The following is a 21,168-nucleotide window of genomic DNA, read 5'->3' on the forward strand; positions in this document are numbered from 1 at the left end:
TTTTATATGTCTTAAGAATTTTCTTTGTCACATACAAAGACAATAAACTAACAAGAAATTATGAAAGATAGGGAGGGGTTTTATGCATAAAATAGCTGACATACATAATTCAACAAAAAAAATTAAAGATTTTGAATTTGAAGCATAGAGGACATTTTTTGAAACGTTGTTATTGAAGAAGGGCAGAATAGAAAGATTAAGTTTTTCTTCTATAAAATGGGACTGAGAGTTTGGTCATAATAAATCCTTAATAGATTTTTAAATAAAGGTTTATAAGAAAAACTTACCTTTTCTTTCTTCCCTCCAAATGTCTCCTGGACAGGTATCCTGTTTGTGTTTTTGCCAAGGGTCTAGTCTATATTCTGGTCTACTGTGTGTTGATGTTGATCTCCCTCTAGTGGTCTTGAGTACTTGTGATTTGTAGAGCTAATTAGCAGGTTTCCTTAACTTGCAGTTGTTTTTGCCACTTGCAACATTATCCATTTGCAATTGTTGTGTGTTAGCATAATTTGTTTCATGTTTGCAATTAGTTACTCTCCTTTTTTCAATGATTGCATTTGTGCTTCGCATACGTTTTTGTGAGTTTGTAAAATTTTTTTGCTAGCCCAATACTTATCTTTGCGGTCCATTTAGGATTTAATGCATTTTTATGAATTCACAATGCATTTGCACCCCTCTGCCACAGTGGGTATGATTATTTTTGATTATTGATAAATAATAAACTAGGAAATATAACGATAAAAACTGTTACTTAAACAAAATTGTAACAATTTATTTAATGAGTAGGTCAAAAAAATCCTCCCTTTATACAGAATTCTATGGTAGAGCAATAAAAACAATAATAATAATTGCAGAAAAATGCTATTTGGGGACGCAAAGCAGGTTCATTTTTTCCCCCATGAATATGATGTTGCAAGAGCTTTATTTTTTTAAAACATCTCATTGTTTTAAAAAAATAATATATTTAAGCTTATATTATATTATATATATATATATATATATATATATATATATATATATATATATATATATATATATATAAATATATGAATAAAATATAAGCTTAAATATTTTACTCCCTCTAAAAAAACAATGAGCTGGTTCTCTGCTGCTAAAACCACTTATTTATAAAGTAAAGAAAAAAAAAAACATTTTGCTGCAATATTACAGACTGTAGATATTTATACACAAAGCGATTTATTTGGTATTAGCTTTTATCTTATGATACACTTTTTGCCAACTCAAAACATATCATCCATGACAAAACAAAATGGAAATTAAAATGTATTTACATAAATATTCAGAGGGTTGTAACAAACTAACAATTAACTTAATTCAGATATAAAATAAACACTCCCTTTGTCCCTTCATTCACTCAAAAACAAACAAATTTAAACAAGGAATTCCTAAAACATTGTTAGGCTTGCAGCAGATAACATTGTCTTGCAAGTAAAAGCAGTTCAGGCACATGAACACTATTCTTAAACCTTACAAAACAGACACACATTGTTCATATTTACTCTGAAATATTCAGCCCCCTTTAATAATTTAAAAGCAAGTGTTGAAATTTGATAACTTTAACAAGCTGTTTTTATTAAGCCTTTTCTGCATCTTCTGTATATAAGGCTTCTGGTCACAGCCTTTAATATGCATGGATGCATTTCTGAGCTGAGGTCACTGTTCTTTTATTGGAGCTCACAACACATTTCTGCTGCTACTCATTGGTAAAGGTAATGACATCATAGGGGATGCCCTGCTGCTGCAGCTGTTCCAGCTGTTCAGGTGTCGCCTCAGTATAAAGTGTTTGGGTCTGTCCCATGGCTGCATCTGCTACAGCTGCAAGAAAAAGAAAAAAACAAGATAATCAGTATGAATTGATGTCTGCATTCTGAAGAGATGACTCTTTCTCACAAAGGTATTTTTATTCTTTATGCCAGTAAACTTTAAAAACTATGTGAAAAAAAATTACAAAACAATTAAAGAAAGGAGCTCTGTTTGGGACAAATCAATAAATAAGGCAACAAATTTCATCTTAGCCTACATTTAAACAAATCCTCTGAATTATTCTGTGTCTTTTGGACCAGATTAAAATTGCACCTTGGCATTAAATGTCAGATGGTTTCTGCAACTTCTCCGGGAAGTATCCTCTCTGGATTTGAAAGACTTGTACCTAAACCCAAGCAGATTGACTGCATACAAACCAAATTACGCCCTAATTGGGTTGGCAGCACTGCAAGTCATCTATTGTAAATTATTAAGTAGTCCACTTGCCGATGCAGTGGCAGCAACATGAAGGATCATCGTGCAAAAATAACTGCACAATGAGCAGGAGCTGAGAAAATGAATCCCAACTGTGCAGAAGTGTCCATACCTCTAAATTGGACGTATTAGATGGATGCTAGGAGTGGATCTGTAAGCTGTTCAGGCTGCAGTCCAAAGACCTGTATTTATGATGCTCTTAAAGAGAAGCCATGACATCCAGTAAACCGTAGATGAGAATAAGGGATGAGAAACATGATGGAAGTGCAAATTACAGGATTTAAAGTAAATTTCATAAAAGGTTTGGGCAAGTGTCCTAAAAGAAACTTCAGGTTTATGTGATGAGTAAAATATGAGCAGAATGTTTATTTTGTATAAGTGTTTCCTCATGACACCACTTGCTAAGACAAAGGATGCAGCATTTTATGAAAAAGCATGTAAATGCATGCTCAGCAGTGCACAAAGAAAATGAGCCAATAGCAATTCAGATGGCGTTTTCTCCTTTAATGCAAGATTGACACTAATGGTGGAGCAGCATAAACCTTAAATATTACCTATATGTTAAATCAGTACTGTTGGAGGAAACAATCCAGTGCATGTTAAATACATGTTACAGAAGCTTTGTTATTTTATAGAAAAGAAGCAGAGGAATATAAATAAAAAAACACTGAGAATATTGACAGGGATATTATATTTTCTATAAACGCCATGATTAATATTGGAAAAGGGAATCTTGGGGTATTGTTATGCTGGTTTGATGATTTTCTTTATCAAAATTGATTTTCAGCAACAATAAATGACTTAGATTAAGATACTGCCAAGACTCAGAACAGAACATAGTGAAGCAACCTTCAGTGTTTATACTCCAAAAATCTGGAATAATCTTCCCTTACAGTTTAGAACTGCTCACACCCTGAGCTCTTTATTAACATAAAATCTTAAAAAATGTTTTGATTTCAAGCTGATTTTGCAAAAAAAGATTTAATTGAAACTGTTTAAAAAAATCTGTTTTCATGTGATATCTCTTATAACTTGTTATGGAGTTCTACACATTTCTTTATACAAGCACTCTGAGCTGTTTTTTGGCAAAAGGTGTGACATAAATATAGCTGCCTTGCCTGAATCTATTATAATAAAAGAACATTAAGCCTTTTCCACAGAGCTTACCTGTGACAGCAGAATGGGCAGCAGCTTCCAGGTCCTCAGCGTTCACCATCTGAGTCTCAGGGCTGACAGGTACATACTGGATCTGCCCATCGTGACTTACAGCAATCTGTACTCACACACACAAAGGCATAAAAAAAAACAATAAAAAAAGAATCTCAGTAAATGAATTGCTTAACTAGTCTAATTTAAAGTAAATTAATTTTACAGTCAATCCAATTTGCCTCACCGGTTGCTCCTGCTCATATTGGATTATTTGTCCATCAGGCATCTGAACAATAGAAAACACCCTTAGATACTGAAGGCTTTTATCTGATAAAACTTTAAGAACCTTATTGTCACTTACCTGTATGTGATTACCGTCAGCAACTACAACATACTCCTGAGGTAGTATGTGCTCAACTCCATCCTGTGAGATGATGTACTGAACCTGAACAAAACAAAAAACCCTCCAGGTTCATTTGAAACTTGTAATAATGACCTACATGTGACTAGATTATGTTGAGTTTCTTTATAAAATCACCAGTATAAAGTAAAATACACTCAAAATGTTGTAATCCACACAGTCAGAGTTATACTGTAGATACAGGCTCAAATGGAAACACTGATACATTTTTTCTGGAAAGCAACTATATTCTAGCAAAGTTTCGATTGGATTTTTGAGCACTGAGAGCTTTCCCTGTCAGGATTAGCAGCTAATTTTAACTGGTTGGTTTCCAGGCAGCGATGCAGTTTTTTAGCATAGCCCATAAACTGTCAACAGGGTTAAGGTTGAACATTAGAGGAGACTATATCAGATTACATTTCATTCACATCTCTTCTTAGTTTTCACATATGGGATAATTGCATAGATAACAGAGTCCATATTTAACATTTGGTCGCTTGTTTAGAGTAACAACTTTGGTTTCTGAACTGTTTCAGTCACTCTTCAGTGCCTCTGTACCTTTGGCACTGAAACAACCCACTGCCACCACCACCCTTCATAAATATATACAGTTGTTGTGTGTATGAAAGTTTTACACTAGAGTCCTCCAGAAATACTTTGTTTTATAGAACAACCAAATAGCCTCATTCCATTTCATCTAGATTATATCCAAAGTGGTATTTCGCTTTATTCATGACATAACTCTGCTCTTTGAACCTCACCATTTTGACCTGGGAGAGTGAATTAAGTAACCTCTCCAGGTGGGCGCCTACCTTGACTGTGCCATGCAGTGTCAGTAAATAACACACTAATGTCCCCGATCAACAATAGTCAATGTGAGGCAGCATTTCTGCAGATTTGAGATGAACTGGCTTTTTTTTAAATCTAAATAGTCTGCATAGTGACAGCAATGCCCTTTTTTTTTCTCTTAGACAAGGTCTATGTCACAAAAATGTGTTTTGGGTTCAGAGAGATGTCAGAAAGCCCTCCTAAGGAAGAGCCTAATTAGGAGAATTGGCATGATGGGCAACCTTATGAAATGTGTGACACTCCGAATTGCAAAGGCAGCAGCTCAGTGGAGGCAAGTTTCTTTCTTCTAAGTTGAAAAAAAATATGGAAAATAAACTTTTTTTCCCAAATTCCAACAAAACACTCCATTATGCCAAAGTCAATTCTTATCAAATATGCCAATAGTTGACATTGGAAGGCTTTTACATAAACATGAAATAGAAACTGTAAACAAATAGATTTTTTTTTTTAACACACATTTAAAATAATTTTTGCTTAAAAGCCTGGTTGATGACAGCATACCCACCCATTCACCCAAGTTTCTAAAGAACCTCCTCACAACCACTTTTAAATGTATCCTGACTAACAGTGACCACAAGGTGGTTGGTAAAAGCCCAGCCATCAAAATGCAACTCCCTAAGACATATTTAGCCAAATATGGGAATAAAAGCATAGCAAAGCGTCTTTGTTGCAAAATCCCAGTAGATGAGTGGACATAGAACTATACATTCATTTACAATGTAGTCTGACAAATCAATGAAATGTCTCTTACTTCATGCACCTGGTTATCTCCCGTCATCAGGTGTTGGACAGTCTGACCATCTATGGTGGTTATCTGTTGGATGTATGGAGCTTCCTCCTGATGGACGCACAAATAAATAGATGCACTTAGAGATTTAAAACAGAAAAAAATCAAAAAACAAAGACTGACTGTAAAGGTAAGGTGTAGTAGAAGTTTAATTGCATTAATCAATAATTAATCAGCGTTCAGGTTCACTGTAAGACAGACAAAGATTAAACATGTATAGGCTTTGGCATGCTTCTTAATGTAGTATTGATACTTTTTTGTTTTAATTTGTTTCCCTCTTAAGTTGCTCCTCTCTCTTTTAAAAATCTCCTGAATATTTTTAGACAGTAAATCAGATTTTATAATACTCCCAGGTTATGAACAGATTATCGCCATATTGATTATATCCAATATAGTTTCCTATCATTATGGCCTTTTTTTTCTGCAGAAAATAAACAAGATGGAGGTTGATTTTATTAGCGTTTCCCCAGATCTCAACTCAATATAGCTAGATAGAGCATGCAGTGGATCACAAATTTATATAATTTTGCCAAGTACACCGATAGCCCTTATCAATTTCCCCCTGACCTCCTTTATACGGGATTTCATGCGAAGATTTTTTTTAATGGTCTGTTGGTGCTGTTACCTGCTCTGGCATAGTTTGCTCTTGTGATACAATAATGTGATCCTGACCCAAGGCCTGCAGCTGCTCTGGAGTGATCGCTGTCTGATGTGCCTGCAAGGCTGTTGCAAAAACAAAGACAAACAGAGTTAATGCTATTTAATATGAAAAGATAGAACAACAAAGTTTTTTTTTTTTTTTTTTTTCTAGTTGTAATGATGTTTCTTGGCTGTTTATTTCCTTTAAATTGTGCATCAATGCAAAGGAAAATGCATTTGTGGGTTGAGCATCACAGTTGGTTATGCGGTTTTCCCTATGAAAACTTGTCTCTCTGTCAATATCCAACAATCTATTATGCTAAAAAAAAAACTGGTTGGAGTCGTTTACTGGATTGAGAGAGCCATACATAACAACAGCAGTCTGCTACCTTATACTGGTAACCATCCTTAACCCACACTGCCTTTAGGTGTGGCTTCAAATTCCTCAGTAAGCTTTTGTTACATCCAAGAAATGTGGTTCTGTTGGTCTTTCTGGGATAAACAGCCCATCTAAACTGGTTGTACGAGTGTTTATAGCATTATATGGCTGCAGGCGGTAGTACCAAACAGTTGGATTGAGAGAATGTTACAAAGAAAAGAAAAAGAACAAAAAAACAAAAAATAAAATAACCAACTAATCTCTTTCTTTTTGTGTGAAGTGTTGTTTAATTATTTTTCTTCATATTTGATCTGAATATGTGTGTACTAACTCAATCTGCACCAGTTCTAAATAATTCACAAGTTTGTTTTTCTTACACTGCAGGGTGGCCAATGCCTCTTCATCACTGTTCACAATGATTGTTTGCTGAGATGTGTTTCTTTGGCCTTTGCGAGCTGGTGGATCCTGACTGTGCAGACGCTCCATGTGGAACTTCAGATGGCCGTTACGGTTAAACCTTAAAGTGTTAAACAGAAACAGTTACACCCATATCTGATCAGTGCATCTCATCCTTAACCCTCACTGAAAAGGTTTAGTCCCAACCTTTGTCCACAATGTTTGCAAGCAAACGGCTTCTCGTTGGTGTGGGTCATCATGTGCCGACGCAAGTCCTTCTTGTTCTTTGAGGCAAAGCTGCAGCTCGGACACTTATGGGGCCGCAGGTAGGAGTGCATTCCCATGTGAGACTGAGGAAACCATGTATAAAAAAATAGACTATTATTTCTAGCTCAACAATCTCAGAGATGCATTGGATTCTAAATATTGTTAGAATTAACAATAAAGACAATTCAAATGTTAAAAGAAGGAAATGAGTTTATGGGACTGCTTCGGATAGACACACCTTTACTTCAGGCCATGAGTTTGAGGTGAAATCACAGTCAGGACATTTAAAAGTGTTGGGATCCAAGTGCGCCCTCTTGTGGTTCTCCATGTCAGAGCGACCGTTGAAGGACTCCATGCAGATGCGGCAGGAGAACCTCTTTGTGTTGGGGGAGCTCACCGCAGTAGGTGAGGCAGGAGCTTCACTGCTTAGCTAGCGTTACAGGAGAAGCAAACATGAGAATCTAGTAATTATATTTATGAGCACCATAAAAACAACACGGGTAAAAATAATTACCTCGACTTGCTGCAAAACTCCATCAGCCAGGGCTGAAGTTAAATAGTATTTCTCACTTTTCAGGCTCTCTGATGCAGAGACTTCTAAACCCTGACTGCTTTCATCCACACTGAAACAGTTTAACAGAATTAAAACCTGAAAACAATAATGCAACTAGAAATTATTCTTAGCGCTGTGAATTACAGTCTTTGGTTGTTTCACCTGTATGCCGGGCTGTGGATTTCTCCAGCAGGCTCTTCAACCACATTAAACTCTCCTCCTTCCTCATAGGATTCTATAGCAATGTGGGTCAGCTCCCCAGTTTCCGAGGCGGCTGCCTGGTAGGCCTCCTGCAGCACTGTTTCACCGTTCTCAGACACATGAAAGGTCATGATCTTTTGACCCTGGCCGGATGCAACAGTCAGAGCACTTACTGCTGCCTCTTCTGCTTCGTTTCCTTCGGATTTCAGCACTGCCACCTGCAGACATGACAAGCTCATTTCTAAACATATATCTACTTTACAGATTCTACGAGCACCCCTTGAACATTTTCACATTTTGTTACATTTCATTCACATATTTAATGCAAGTTTCTGAGATCTTACGTAATTACCCAACACAAATAACGTATGGTTGTGAAATTTTACAAAATTATTTAATGGCGCAAATCAAAAAAAGTGTGTGTTGACTGTAACAGGACCATTTAACTCAGACACATAAAATCAAAAATCACGAAGACAACAAAACACAGCCATCAGGTCAGGGAAGATGTTGCTGAAGATGTTGTGAAGGCCACAACCAGTTCTATAATACACATTGCAATGCATCACTACTGTGTTCACCACAGCACCTAAAGCTGCAGGTCAAACCTATAGAGGTTCACAACTCAGCTGCAATATCCGTTCAGAGGAAAAAAGGTCATTTAAGGCCAAAAGTGCATTCTTTATTAAAGACAGGAAGTGACCTATTCCCTAAGTGGATTTTTACAAGATAGCGAGGTAAAAGAAAAATAGATTATGTCCTCGCCATTACCGCAGTTAAATAGCATGGTTGAAACATCATACTGTTGCAGTAAAAACTTGTGTATTGGATCTTCTGATTGTTTAAGGAGATTTATCGCTAATGCCATCATCTGCTGGGATAGCATTACATGCAGTAGATTTAAAAAAGCTCAATGCGCTGATAAAGAAGGATGACCGTTCTGAGGACTGATTTGGATATTCTGGAGATGATTTTGCCAGGAAGGATTTTCCATAAAATGAAGAATATTTTGGAAAACATGAGCACTCAATTCACACCATTATACAACAGCAGAGTGTCTTGAGGTCAGAGGTTTCTTCAGAACTGTTCTAACAGAGACAGGAGATTATTCCTTCCCTCAGTATACAGCCTCTACGGCGTGTAGAATAAATCTAGAAACATTTAACAAGTTTTATTAATGGAGCATTTTTGAAATTAATTCAATTCTCCATCAGGGGTAAAAAAGATGGTTAGGTTTTAAGGGATGATGCATGGTGTTGAATACATGGGAAACTTTAAAGAAAGCCTGTCAGAGGCTGCAAAATACTTTAAACTAAGAGAGAGGTTCACCTTCCAGAATACAGCCAGAACCACCATGAAATAGCTTAGATCAAAGCATTTTGTTATGTTTGAATGGTTTAGTCAAAGTCCAGACTTAACTCCAGTCCAGATGTGACAAAACCTGAAAACTCATGTCCACAGGCACCGTCTGAACTTTTAACAAACATGAAAAATGGGACATTTCAGTTTATAAAAATTAAAACAAGTGGAGACACTTTATAATATCTGTGATATAAAACCCCAATAAATGTATCCATGTTTGTGCTTAAAACATAATATTGGAAAGGTTCTTGAAGGAATGCATACCTTTGCTAAGCATTGTTAGAAATGTGTGTTTCCTATGTAAAAAGATTTTTTTTTTAACAAACCTGTAAAGAGTTTCCAACAATTTCCCGAGCATTGCTCATGTTTAGCAGCAGGTCCAGGGCATTCTGAGCAGACAGACCGCCAGATTCACCTGAGAAACAGTTTTAGAAAAGTTAAGTTACCCGATCAGATGAATATCACTGTTAGCCTTTCTAACACTAACTAACCATGCTCATAGATGATAGTTGTATTTCCCAAAGCATCCTGGGTCACTGAAGCTTTTTCTATCCCCTGCATAGCTTGCAATGTCTCATGATCCACAGTTATCTGAAAAAAATAGGGGGAAAAAAGGTTACAGAATGTAATAGAAAGCAAAGTGATTTGTGCTGTTTTTATAAAATGCCCTAAACAGACTCACTATAGTGTTCTGTAATGTTGGATTGTCGTCTTGTTGTTGTTTCAGCTCCTCTATCTGCTGCAGGGTGAAAAAGGGTTTCCGTCGTCGTGTCACCGGCTCCTCAGGGTGAGCCAGAGACCACTCGTCAAAAGTCTCCGGGTGGCGACACTGCACATGGAGACGCAGGTTTTTCCTGTGCTTGGTGGTGAAGTGACACATATCACAAGAGAAAGGCTTCTCCCCTGGACAGAGACACACAGGATAACATGAATATATACAGGAGGCAAAACTTAAAATATCCTGATATGTGGCCTACACCTACCTGTGTGTTTGATGGCCATGTGTGAGACCAGGAACTCCTCTTTGGAGGTTGAATATTTACAGTAGTCACACTTAAAGGGCCTGTCGTTAGTGTGTGAGAGCTGATGGTTGAGCAGAAGCTTCTTGTTTTCACAGGTATAGTCACAAAACTCACACTTAAACCTGAAAAAAAAAACAACATAGATTTAAAACACGTTCTAATTATTATTTTTCGCTTGGAACGTCGAACAATGCAAAGATTAGATTACTGACTTGTCTCCGAGACTCTGAATGTGGGTCAATAAGTGCATTTTGAATGTGTACCTCTTCTTAAAGGATTTGCCACACTGCAAGATGAATACAAAAACAAAATAATCACAAAAAATTGTTTTATACATAAAAGACTGATGTGAAAGCAGAATTTGGTAAACTGTAGAGGGAATTCCCAAACCTTGTCACACATGTGTGGTTTCTCTGAGCTGTGGGTCTTCATGTGTTGGGTCAGCCTCTTTTGCATGGGGTACACTTTACCACACACAGGGCAGGGGAACTCTAACACCTTAGGAACCTGCAGGAATAAAAAGACATTGCTGAGAAATAACAGATGCGGTAAAAAAGGATCTGCCCACTTCAACAGAAACCAGCTGCAGTGACACTACTTCAAATGATCATCTTTTATTAATCGCTGAAGGAGTTTTTTTTTTTTTTATTCATAGATTATGATTAAACACCAAACAATAATAGTATTTGTATGTTTTTAGATTAACCTTGGCATCATTAAAAATATTTTCTGCACATCTGGACTGGTAAAACCTCAATTGGATTACTTCATGCTAAACACAGACTATTTAAAACATATTTTGGGATTTTTTGTTTATTTCTTAGTTTGGGGTAAGACTGAAAAGTCCTTAAAGCCTCATTAGTCACGTTTTTTTAAAGTTTATTTTGGCACTAGCTCTATTTTCCTATGTATGGTTCTATTTTTTAACTGTAAGGACCTATGGACATCATAATGTTTAGCTTTTGATCTTCAGATCTTTAACTATACTATATCTTTAAAAAATACTTTATACATTCGTTGGATAGAAATATAACAAATTATATATTAGCCTTTTTTTTTAAGTAAGCAATATTTCTGATGTTGGATGGGAGGGAAACACAACACCTTTGTTGATGAATTTAAGTCTTCCCTTGCACTGCAAGGCAAACAGCTAATGGCTTCATACCCAACAGGAGGAGTGTTTTAAATTTAGTCTAAGAGCTGTGGCATGTATAGTAAAAGGCATGCTAAATATTACTCACCATCTCTTTTTTTTGTTTCCTGCAAGAAAACAAAGATATGTATATATTATTAATTATTATCTTAGACAATACAGGGGAAAAAGTAGCTTTACATTAGTTAAGTATGATTTACTTCTCCTTGCTGTGAACTGCTGAGTGTCGCAGAACATCTTTATTGTAAACACTGGAGTAGTCACATTCTTCACATTTAAACGGCTTTTTACCTTCATGATTGAACATGTGCTCCTATAAAAAAAAGGAAAAAAATTTCTAAAAAAATCTGTAGAAAAAAAAAAAAAAACAACATGGCAAAAGCTGCTTTGTTTTTACAGACCTTCAGTGAAGACCAGCGCTTGCAGCGGTAGCTGCATTGTAGGCACTTAAAGAGCTCTGGGTCATTCCCCTCATGGGAGCTGACATGAAAGCGCAGGTCCTCCTGAGTGAGGAAGCGTGAGCCACAGATCCAGCAGTTATGGGGTCGGAGCAGAGGTTTGAGGGATTTATAGTACCGACTGAAACATCATGAAGACAAATGTGTGTGTCATAACAATTCTTTGTACAATTAACAATGTGTTTATACTTCGAAGCTTACTTGCGATTTATATACTTCCTATATTTCTTCCGTAGGAAGCGCTTCGATGGTCTCCCCCGTTTCTTTGGGAGGAACTCCTCCTCTGGTTGGGTGTTGGATGAAGGGTCTTTGTTCTCAGAGTCCGACTGGCTTATAGCTGCCTCAGCTGTGTCCTCATTACTCTTTCTCACCAGACTTTGACCCAACCCAGAAGAGCTTGCCTCCTCAGAGGCAGAGGGATCCCCGCTAAGTGTGGATGGCTTTGAAATGCCTTCAGCTTCTGTGAGAAACACTGGAGGATGAGGAAGGTACTGACTGCAACATAGTAGCATAAATATGTCCTCAAACGAACATCTCACCTTTGTTGTTGCCTTCACTGGAAATGTTGTATTTCCTTGGGCGGCCGACCTTTCGTCGGGGGCGCCCTTGAGAAGAGGAGGGGGTGGGAGTGGAGGGTTTGTTGGGAAAGTTAGGAGGTCTTCCTTTAATCTCCTGATCTACTGGGTTGTAATCGCTGTCCTCTGGAGTTACACACACAGTCAATGTTAAGGTTATATTGCTTATCACTAAGATGATATAAATCAATAGAATATAACACGACTGTAAAGTGTAAGGAATATATTGAGTTTAAAATATTTAAATAATCAAAAACTGACAGCTATGCTCTCAAGCACCTTACTTTACAATTCTCAGCTAAATTATAAATGTACAAATCCTCTTGGAAGGACAAAAGCCCTGAGTCTACCTTTGATCAACATCAGGCTTAGGATTTTTGTTTTTCTTATATTCAGTTTTATGTCCATTTTATAAATGCGAGGTAAATCAAGTTAGTTTAGTTATACCTAACCTGTGAATACAATTGTGTTAATAGCGAGGTACCTCTGAAGGAACAGAACAACAAACATAAATATACAACAAGAGCTAAAATGGAGCGAATACAAAGGCATAACATTCCTTCCTATTATGTTTTGAAAAAACTTTGAAAATCAGTTTAACTTCCACCCTACAAATTTATGTGCATTTTTTTATTACATTTATAACTACATGAATAAACAAAAATACAACATAATCTTTATTATCATAAGCAGACAAAATGCAAAAAGGTTTATGAATACATTTGGTAGATGCTGTAAATACATAGACCGACATAAGGAGAATATCTTCCTCTCTCACCTTCTGGATCGTCAATTGCACCGGCGTCTACGATATCATCTTCTTCATCTTCTGCTTCTTGCTTTACGACAGCCTTCGCTTCTTCTGCCCTCCTCCTTTCTGCCTCCTCTCGCTCTGCTTTTTGCCGAGCTAACGTCTCACTTTTGGGGGGTCGTCCACGTTTACGTTTAATCGGCATGTCTCCTAAACAAAATGTTCAAGATGAAATCACTGTTACCATATGCCAGCTTGGGTAATGACGGTTGCCATTACTAGAATCCTTACCAGCAGGTTTAAAGTGCTTTTCCCTCATGTGGTTGATGAGCGTGTCTTTGGAAACACTTTTATACGGACACATCTTGCACTTGAACTGCTGTACAATCACCACCTCCATCATCTCCTCCAACTCAGCCAGGTTTGGCTGGTGGTTTTCAGAGCCTCCCACCATGGCTGATGTCTCTGTGGCTGCAGAGAACCGAGGTTCATCCTGGGAGCCTTGAGGCTCCTCTTGGCTGGAGGAACTCTGTTGGGCCACTTCAGGTTCCTGAATAGAAGCGTATGTGCCACTGCTGCTGATGTACAAGCCAGGCTGACTGTCGTTACATTCCAGCCCCTCAGGAAGTCCGTTTGTGCCTGCCGTGTCTGCAAGCGGGTGGTCTGAAGAAGAGCTGTCATCTTGATAGAAGGACGCCTCGGGTCCGTTGCTGTTCTCTGTATAGCAGGAGTGCTGAGGCTGCTGCAGAGAGTGCTGCGGCTGATCTGGATCCTGGTTCCTTTCATCATCGTCATCATCATCAACGTCATCAAGTCTTGCTTGATAGCGTGAGCAGCCAGGCTGCTCCGAGTCTGCAGCTGCAACACATTCCCCCCCAGACTCTCCAGCATACTTTCTACTCGTCTGGGTCCGGTGGTCTGCGCTGCTGTCGATGTAGCTCCGTGATTCATGTGGCTGTTCTCTCCCATTTGCTGCTCGGGGAAGATACCCAGTGCTACAATCCACCACGTAGCGACTTCTGCTGGTAGGGTTTGAATCAGCTCCGCTGTATTCTACATACCCAGGCAGCTCCTGGTCACGGTTACTCCCCCTGTAGTAAGAAAAACCTGACTGGGAGCGAGTCTGGTCAGGTTCCTCACCGGAACACTCCAGAAATGATGATGAGGACTCCTCGGTCTGGTCAGGACCATCCGCGCTGCAGTCCATATACTGGGATGGGTGGGAATGTTGAGGCTGGTCAGGGTGGCTGCTGCTATCTTCTCTGTAGCCAGAAGGTCCAGGATGATCATCAGGCTGGTCTGGCTCAAGATTACCCTGAAGATCTCCCTGATCCTGACAGGTGGATGTAGGACCTTCAACGTGAGCCTCTATGGCTACACGGTTGGACGTGGCTGAAGATGACATATGGGCTACCATATGAGCTCCTGCAATATCCAAAGGAGAGAAGTTTAAAAATATTTACATGATGGGTTCAGTGCAGGTTGAGCAGAAACAAAAAGTCATGACGTCTCTGCTTTACACTCATATTACACAATGCAACACAATGATTAAGATAATTAATTTGTTCTTCAATTAAACATTTCATGAAGCTTATAAAAGCCTTTAAAATGGTCTGAGGGGATGAAACATGCTCACCGTCATCTGGTCCTTGTACAATCAGATACTGGGTGGTTTCTGCTCGTCCATCCTCTGCACTGGTCACAGCTATACAACCTTAAAAGGAAATATAGCAACTTCACACACACTACCTTGAAAAAGCATATTTATAAATGTAACTATTTCTTTTTTTTTCATAAACCACACAGGGGACACAGCAAACCTTTAAAGAAGGTTCTTTTCTGATCAGATGAGGTCAAACTCAAAATTTTTAACCCATAAAAACTGCTATCACTGAAAAACCCCCCCAGCTAAGACCAAAGAAGGAGCATCATTCAACATAAAAATAAATAGCTAAATAGAGAACAATCCCAGAAGAAGACTTGCAAAAGACAGGAGTTGTGTTAAGGTGTTTTTTTTTACTTTAGAGCAGGGCAATCATCCTAAATGTAACCAGAGCTGCAATAAGATGGCTTCAAACAAAACACATTCATAAGTTAGAATGGTCTAGTCAAAGGCCAGACCTAAATCTTTTAGATAATCAGTGACTAATGCTCTCTTCCCTACCCCGTCCTGGACTATCACATAAAATCCTATCAACATTTGTGGTAGCAACATGACAGGAGCATGAAATTATTTATAAGGATGAATGATATATCAAGGCTTAGTATGCTATTAAAAGACAGAAATTGTTCAAAGGTACCGTTTACAAGATCTGGACCGATGGTTGACTCTATGATTTTGTCAATGGCAGATCCTAGATCTGATGAGGTAGATGCAGTGGAGTCAGAAACCATCATAGCTCCGTCAGACACCGCACTGGAGTGGACCAACACCTGAGCCGATCCTGTCACCAGCACTGACTGGGTCACTGTGGAGACACTGGAAACACTGGTGGACTGAGCCACGGAAGAGGAGTCTGGAAGATGAACTGAAGAAACTCTGACATCTGTACTGGAGCTGGTCTCTGGGATGAACACCTAGAAAGAGAGGCAAACACCTCATTGTCTTTTAACAGCTTCATTGCAATTGTCTTTTCTCAGGAGAGTGCCTTACCACCAGTCCTTCTGAGCTCTGTCCCACATGGCAGTCTGACTCTGGGGCCTGCACATGGGAGGCGGCAGCATCGCTGCTGTCTGCAGACATTGCCTCTGATGATTCCATGCCCATGCCGCTTTCAGACGGTTCCTCCATCCCCGATGGACCTGCATCACTGCTGCTTTCAACCTCATTCTCCTCTGAATCCATAACTACAAAGAACAGTCATCTTTAAAGCTTGCTGTAAACATTCCAACAAATATGAAGCTTTAGTAGGCAAACATTAAGTTGCCATTAAGCTGTTTGATTTCACAGAAAAGTAGCAGAGTAACTGGGTGGTAGGACTGAAACTAATGACAGTTTTGCAAATCGATTAATCTGTCATTTATCTTGTCAATCAATTGATTAATAATCGGATAGCCAAAGGTACTTTAACAAAGATCTTTATACAAAAATAAACCAGGTGAAATTCTAACTTTTCCACTAAAGGAGTTCTGGATAGAGCATATTTATTGAATAAAAAAAAACAATTTTTAATCTTAAATGCAAAATGTTTATATAATTTTTTACAATCTTGGTTTAATTACTGCTCTAGGTGGGTTACTCTATCAGCTACTGGCATGTTTTACAGTTACTGTTTCACATGATGTAACAGTTATTTGATGTTTCTTTCCCAGCCATGTCTGAAATGTTCTTAAGTATTTTAAAACATGGTGCATTAGGTAGGGCTGATGTCATTATGGTACGATGTCTAGAGCAGAAAATTACAACCTTCTCATGACCCAGACTATTGGCAGAGTATACAAACAATTTCACAAATAACAAATGATCAAAATGTATTTAAGTGATGTGTTTAAACAATTTTATGGCTATTGCATACACATGCTTTACAATCATCATGTTTATCGTTTGGTTTAATTTTTTTAAAGGACCTTGCTGTCCATCCATGACCAAAAGGCAACCTGACCCCAACTTTATTGAAAAGTAATAGGCTATATTAATTCATCCATATAGAGCTCTATGTATACCACATGTTCTCACATGGATGAGTTTTAATTGAGGCCATTTAATGCTTTCTTGGTAAACTCTAAATTATTTAAGATAATCAAAATCCTTTAATGGAACTAGCGCTACGAAGAAAACTCAGCGGTTCCTAAAGTATACCTTAGTAAGAAATTAGAAAATGATTTCAAGTGTTGTCAGTCCAGTTTGATGATGATGATTATGATAGAATTTTTGAATGATGAAATTGTATGTGTCTTAATTCATGGTGCATAATCCTAAATTCCACATCATGCTTTCTTTGACAGACAGCATATGTCAGGAATCAAATATAACAATATCAGCAAATGTGTGTCATTGCATATAAAGATAATATTAATGGCATTTCTCCTTCTGTACTTTGGAATAAGCATTTAACAGAGTAAATATGGGATCCACACTACACAAGTAATTCCAGGGATGACAAGCAATGTTTTTAATGATTTTCCAGGAGTGGAAATGCTGTCCCACCTTTTCTCTGCCTCTGCTAAAAGTTGTTCTGCTGAAAGCACAGCGAATTCATCCACATTTTTCATGAAAACAACAAACAGGATTTATCTTTACATGGTAAAAACAGGCTTTTTATTGGTACATTTACTTTGAAGAGTTATCCGTGGAACGAAATAACAAAAAAACTAAAATTATAATAGTTAATACAAACAGCCCAAGCACTGTTTTACCAAAGTTCCCAGTGGGAATTTTAAACTTGGAGTTGCTTTGCTACCAAGAGTACATGTACATGTCATTTAAGTGAATATTCCTTTAAGTGAATATTTGGTCTCATTCTCAATAAGAGGATAATGTATATTGCTCATAATTCAAGTCTACTAGGTTAGTTTATTTAGCATAGTTGGAACATTAGCTAGAGAAGCTAACGGATTAGCATCATGTTGGGTTAGTCGGCTTTAGCACATACTATATAATGCTACAGCATAAATAACTCCAGTTTATAACCTTGTATGACAATCTTTATACAAGGTGCTGTAGCTAAAAACACTTTGAAACTGAACAATGTCGCAGTCGGAGCTAGTTTGCCAGGCTAGTTTGTCACAGACTAGCGGCTCGTCGTTTGAAGCAGGCCTAGCTGCCCTTCACCCTGCCTGCTCCGCCTCGCCATTCTACACTGCACAGGCGTATTTTCCACTCAGGCATTATGCGGGATCTACTGACCGGGGACCTCGAGGGCCTAAACAGCGACAGACCGCCCAAACACCGTCCCTGAAGAAAATTAAAACATTTTCCCTCGCCTACAACAGAATTGCAACCCTTTTTTCTTACCCTGTATTTTTTAGTAGACGAATATTCCGTCGGGTAGATGCGCCGAGTAGATCACAACATAGCAACCAATAATAGTCGATTCTTTCTAGTCGGGCGCCATGAGTATCTCCTGGCTTCCTGTCACTGCGACCGGATCTTATTTATTGTTTTGGTTGAAAACAGCCTATTTTGATATGTGTTGGTTATCCTAATTGTCCGATTTTAGCGTTTCTTCTTTTCTTTTTTAACCGTATCTCATTATTTAATCGGATCGGGTAGTGTTCTGATATCTGTGTCATTTTGTGGACTATTGTTTTTAGTGGAGGACGTATTACACAGAAGTGCGGATGAATATTAGACCACCTTTCCTTTTAAATCTAAGGTCTGTTAAACATTTCGTAGGTTAAATACAGGGCTGCCAGCTTTTCACCAAACCTTAGGGTGAGATTTTTAAATAGTTTGGACAGGAAACCCTTACAGGATTCGATCAAAAGGCTGTGAGGATAGAGACAGCTGTAGGGTGGAGGTTTTCAGATGATTTAACTGAAACAAAGTGTCAGAATGTGGGATTTTTATAGCACAGTAAATATCACTGAGTAACAATAAGTGGTCTGTAGTTATGTGGAACACTCACAATATACATTATTTTCTATATTCTGGTGATTTTTAGAGAATTGAAGTAAAGTAGTGAAATACTTGCATCTTAAATATACTGTAAACTAAGAATTTAACAACTTTGTTTATTAATTATTCTCTGTAGTTTAAGTAAAATAAACAATGGGAAACTAAAAGGTTATCACTGGATTACAGGCACTGATACAGGGACTAGTGCAATTGAAACCTATGCAAAATACACTGTATTGTAATATTTGCTAATAGGCTAAGGATTAAAAAGCGTCATTCATTATGTTATTAGTTTTTCTTACAATTGACAAAACACCTAAACAATTCAAACCTAAGGCTGCAGATTTTATAAAACCTCACTATGACAAGAGACAGCACTTCTCTGGATGTTTCATTTGGAAAATGTGATGGAAATTAAGTTAACATATTCAAAGGACCAAAATAAGGATAAATTAATAAGATAAGTAATAATAAAATGAGAACATCCCTGTGGTGCTCCCTTTATGAATCCTGGATAAATGAGTTGTTCTGCACATCCACCCTTAGAAAAAAGTAGTTTATTCAAGTATACTAAAAGTGCACTAATTTCATACTTAAAATCAGGCAGTGCACTTAGAGTTTACTTATTCTAAAGTTGAAAGTCTTGAAAAAGTCTATAAAAGAATGAGACTTTCAGAATCTATAAGCGACTGATAATCTAGCATATCTAAAACTAATCTCACATTATTATGAATATGTCAGCCTTTTATATAGGGTGACTGAACCTCAGCAACTAGATTAGACAATTTTGTAGTCATTGCTCAGAAGAGGTATAGGCATCCAGTTATTGAGGTTCATTAAGTCCTTATTAGGTTTGGTAGTAAAGTTATCAGGCCAGTTTTCGTTGTGGGGGATAAGCATCCTTTATCTTTACATTCTAAAAAAGCTTTATGTTGCAGGTCTTTAATGTCGTTCCAGAAGTGTTTATAAAATTCAGATGTTATGTCGTCTTTTACTGGTGACTTTCCATTTCTGATCTAGTTAAGACTTCATCTGATATTTTTTTTCTTCTGCATTTAGCATTTTTATGTTATCTTTGATTGTTTCAGCAGTATGTCACAGTCTTCTATTTGGAAACTGGATTTATACAAGTTGTTATAAAAGCCCCATATGTCAACGTTTATCTGTTTTTGGTTGTCAATAATGGTATAATTTTTCTTTGGTTAAATTATCATCTTTTTGCGTTGCTCTGTTTTTCTAATCTATAGAAGTAAAATGTATTTTTTCTCCTAGATCTATCCACCTGGCTTTTGATCTTATAATGCTCATTAAGCTTTTTCCTTGTACATGTCATCTAATTTGACTTAAAGGCATTTCCTCTGTTGTTATATCAGTTTTTCCTATTATATTTTTAAAATGAGTTCTTTTTGTTTTTGTTTTCTTGCTTTTGATTTTTGTTTCCTGTTCCAGTCACTAACTGTTTGATTTTAAATTTGAACCACTCCCGTTTCTTCATATACGACCTGTCAAGTCCATTTACATTTTGAAAAAGAATTTTAACTTGCCTACAGAATTCTTCATTAAGTAATAAACTATTATTTAATTTCAAGTGATTTCTGATTATTTGTTTTGTTGAATTATTCTTAATGACAGTTCAATCATGCAGTGGTCTGTTAAGGGGGATGCAAAAATTTCACATTTTAAAACATCTTCAGCTATAATCTGAGAAACTAACAAATAAACTGATCTTGAACTCTGGTTATTATTTGCAGAGTTAGTCCAAGTGTGTTTTACAGAGCTCAGGTTTGAAATTCTACAGTAAGCAACTGTATGTGTACATAATGTCATCATATTCATGATGCAGTCTTTTATGAGGTTTACAATCAAGCCATGAATCAGGAGCTATGTTATACTCCTCCACTTTATCTGTAATAAAAGTAACTTTCCAATCATTTATGAGCAAACTTAGATTTGCAATCATGACCCGATTATTTCTCCTGTTTTTATGTATATCCATAAACACAATGTAGAATTCATCTTTAATCATGCATCTCTACTACCATTATAAGCCAGTGTCCAAGAGTATCACATTTATGCACAATTACATTTCCTAGAAATGTATTGAAAAGCACCATCACTCCAGCAGAATGAAAAGTTCCATAAGAGAAAAGTATTTCATCACCCAATTGCTGTTTCCAAAACGTTCAATCTGTCACTCCTGAATAAATCCTGCAAAGGAATGTTTTGACAGAGAAAAGGAAACGCTTTAACAGGATTAGTTCATTCAGCAAAAGAAGCTGAGACATGCAGAAAAATAATAAGTAATCATTGTATAAGAAAAGCTAATCTGAAAGTGTACACATAGTTCATGGGAGCATAGTTTTGTCAGTGGGTTCATCCATTAAAGACCATAAAATAAATCCATAAAATAA

General features: G+C 37.3%; 1 protein-coding gene across 1 annotated transcript; it reads right to left on the reverse strand.

Moving 5' to 3' along the window:
- Nucleotides 1–1,068: 1,068 nt before the first annotated feature.
- On the reverse strand, nucleotides 1,069–18,790 carry znf335 (zinc finger protein 335). The gene is made up of 28 exons (XM_015379087.1): nucleotides 18,155–18,790; nucleotides 15,854–16,047; nucleotides 15,501–15,777; nucleotides 14,837–14,914; nucleotides 13,492–14,625; nucleotides 13,228–13,410; nucleotides 12,414–12,575; nucleotides 12,076–12,334; nucleotides 11,818–11,995; nucleotides 11,617–11,729; nucleotides 11,505–11,523; nucleotides 10,654–10,770; nucleotides 10,476–10,549; nucleotides 10,225–10,385; nucleotides 9,924–10,144; nucleotides 9,733–9,832; nucleotides 9,568–9,656; nucleotides 7,841–8,097; nucleotides 7,640–7,748; nucleotides 7,364–7,555; nucleotides 7,066–7,208; nucleotides 6,840–6,979; nucleotides 6,070–6,167; nucleotides 5,409–5,495; nucleotides 3,770–3,853; nucleotides 3,653–3,694; nucleotides 3,427–3,532; nucleotides 1,069–1,836 (listed from the first exon to the last, which is right to left on the reverse strand). The coding sequence occupies exons 2-28, from the start codon at nucleotides 16,043–16,045 to the stop codon at nucleotides 1,715–1,717; spliced, it is 4,737 nt and encodes a 1,578-aa protein (XP_015234573.1). The 5' UTR covers nucleotides 16,046–16,047; nucleotides 18,155–18,790; the 3' UTR covers nucleotides 1,069–1,714.
- Between the last annotated feature and the right edge of the window lie 2,378 nt (nucleotides 18,791–21,168).

Source organism: Cyprinodon variegatus, unplaced genomic scaffold, assembly GCF_000732505.1.
Source record: "Cyprinodon variegatus isolate N-32 unplaced genomic scaffold, C_variegatus-1.0 Scaffold185, whole genome shotgun sequence".
In the NCBI taxonomy this organism is placed as follows: domain Eukaryota; kingdom Metazoa; phylum Chordata; class Actinopteri; order Cyprinodontiformes; family Cyprinodontidae; genus Cyprinodon; species Cyprinodon variegatus.

What these genes read in the sequence shown, in the direction of transcription:
- znf335 (XM_015379087.1), bottom strand. Translation starts at nt 16,045, where the DNA reads ATGGATTCAGAGGAGAATGAGGTTGAAAGCAGCAGTGATGCAGGTCCA. An exon ending in CAACATTACAGAACACTATA is followed by an intron (nt 9,833 to 9,923) that starts GTGAGTCTGTTT and finishes TATTTTTTTCAG; the next exon opens with ATAACTGTGGATCATGAGAC. An exon ending in TTGTTGGAAACTCTTTACAG is followed by an intron (nt 8,098 to 9,567) that starts GTTTGTTAAAAA and finishes TCATGTCTGCAG; the next exon opens with GTGGCAGTGCTGAAATCCGA.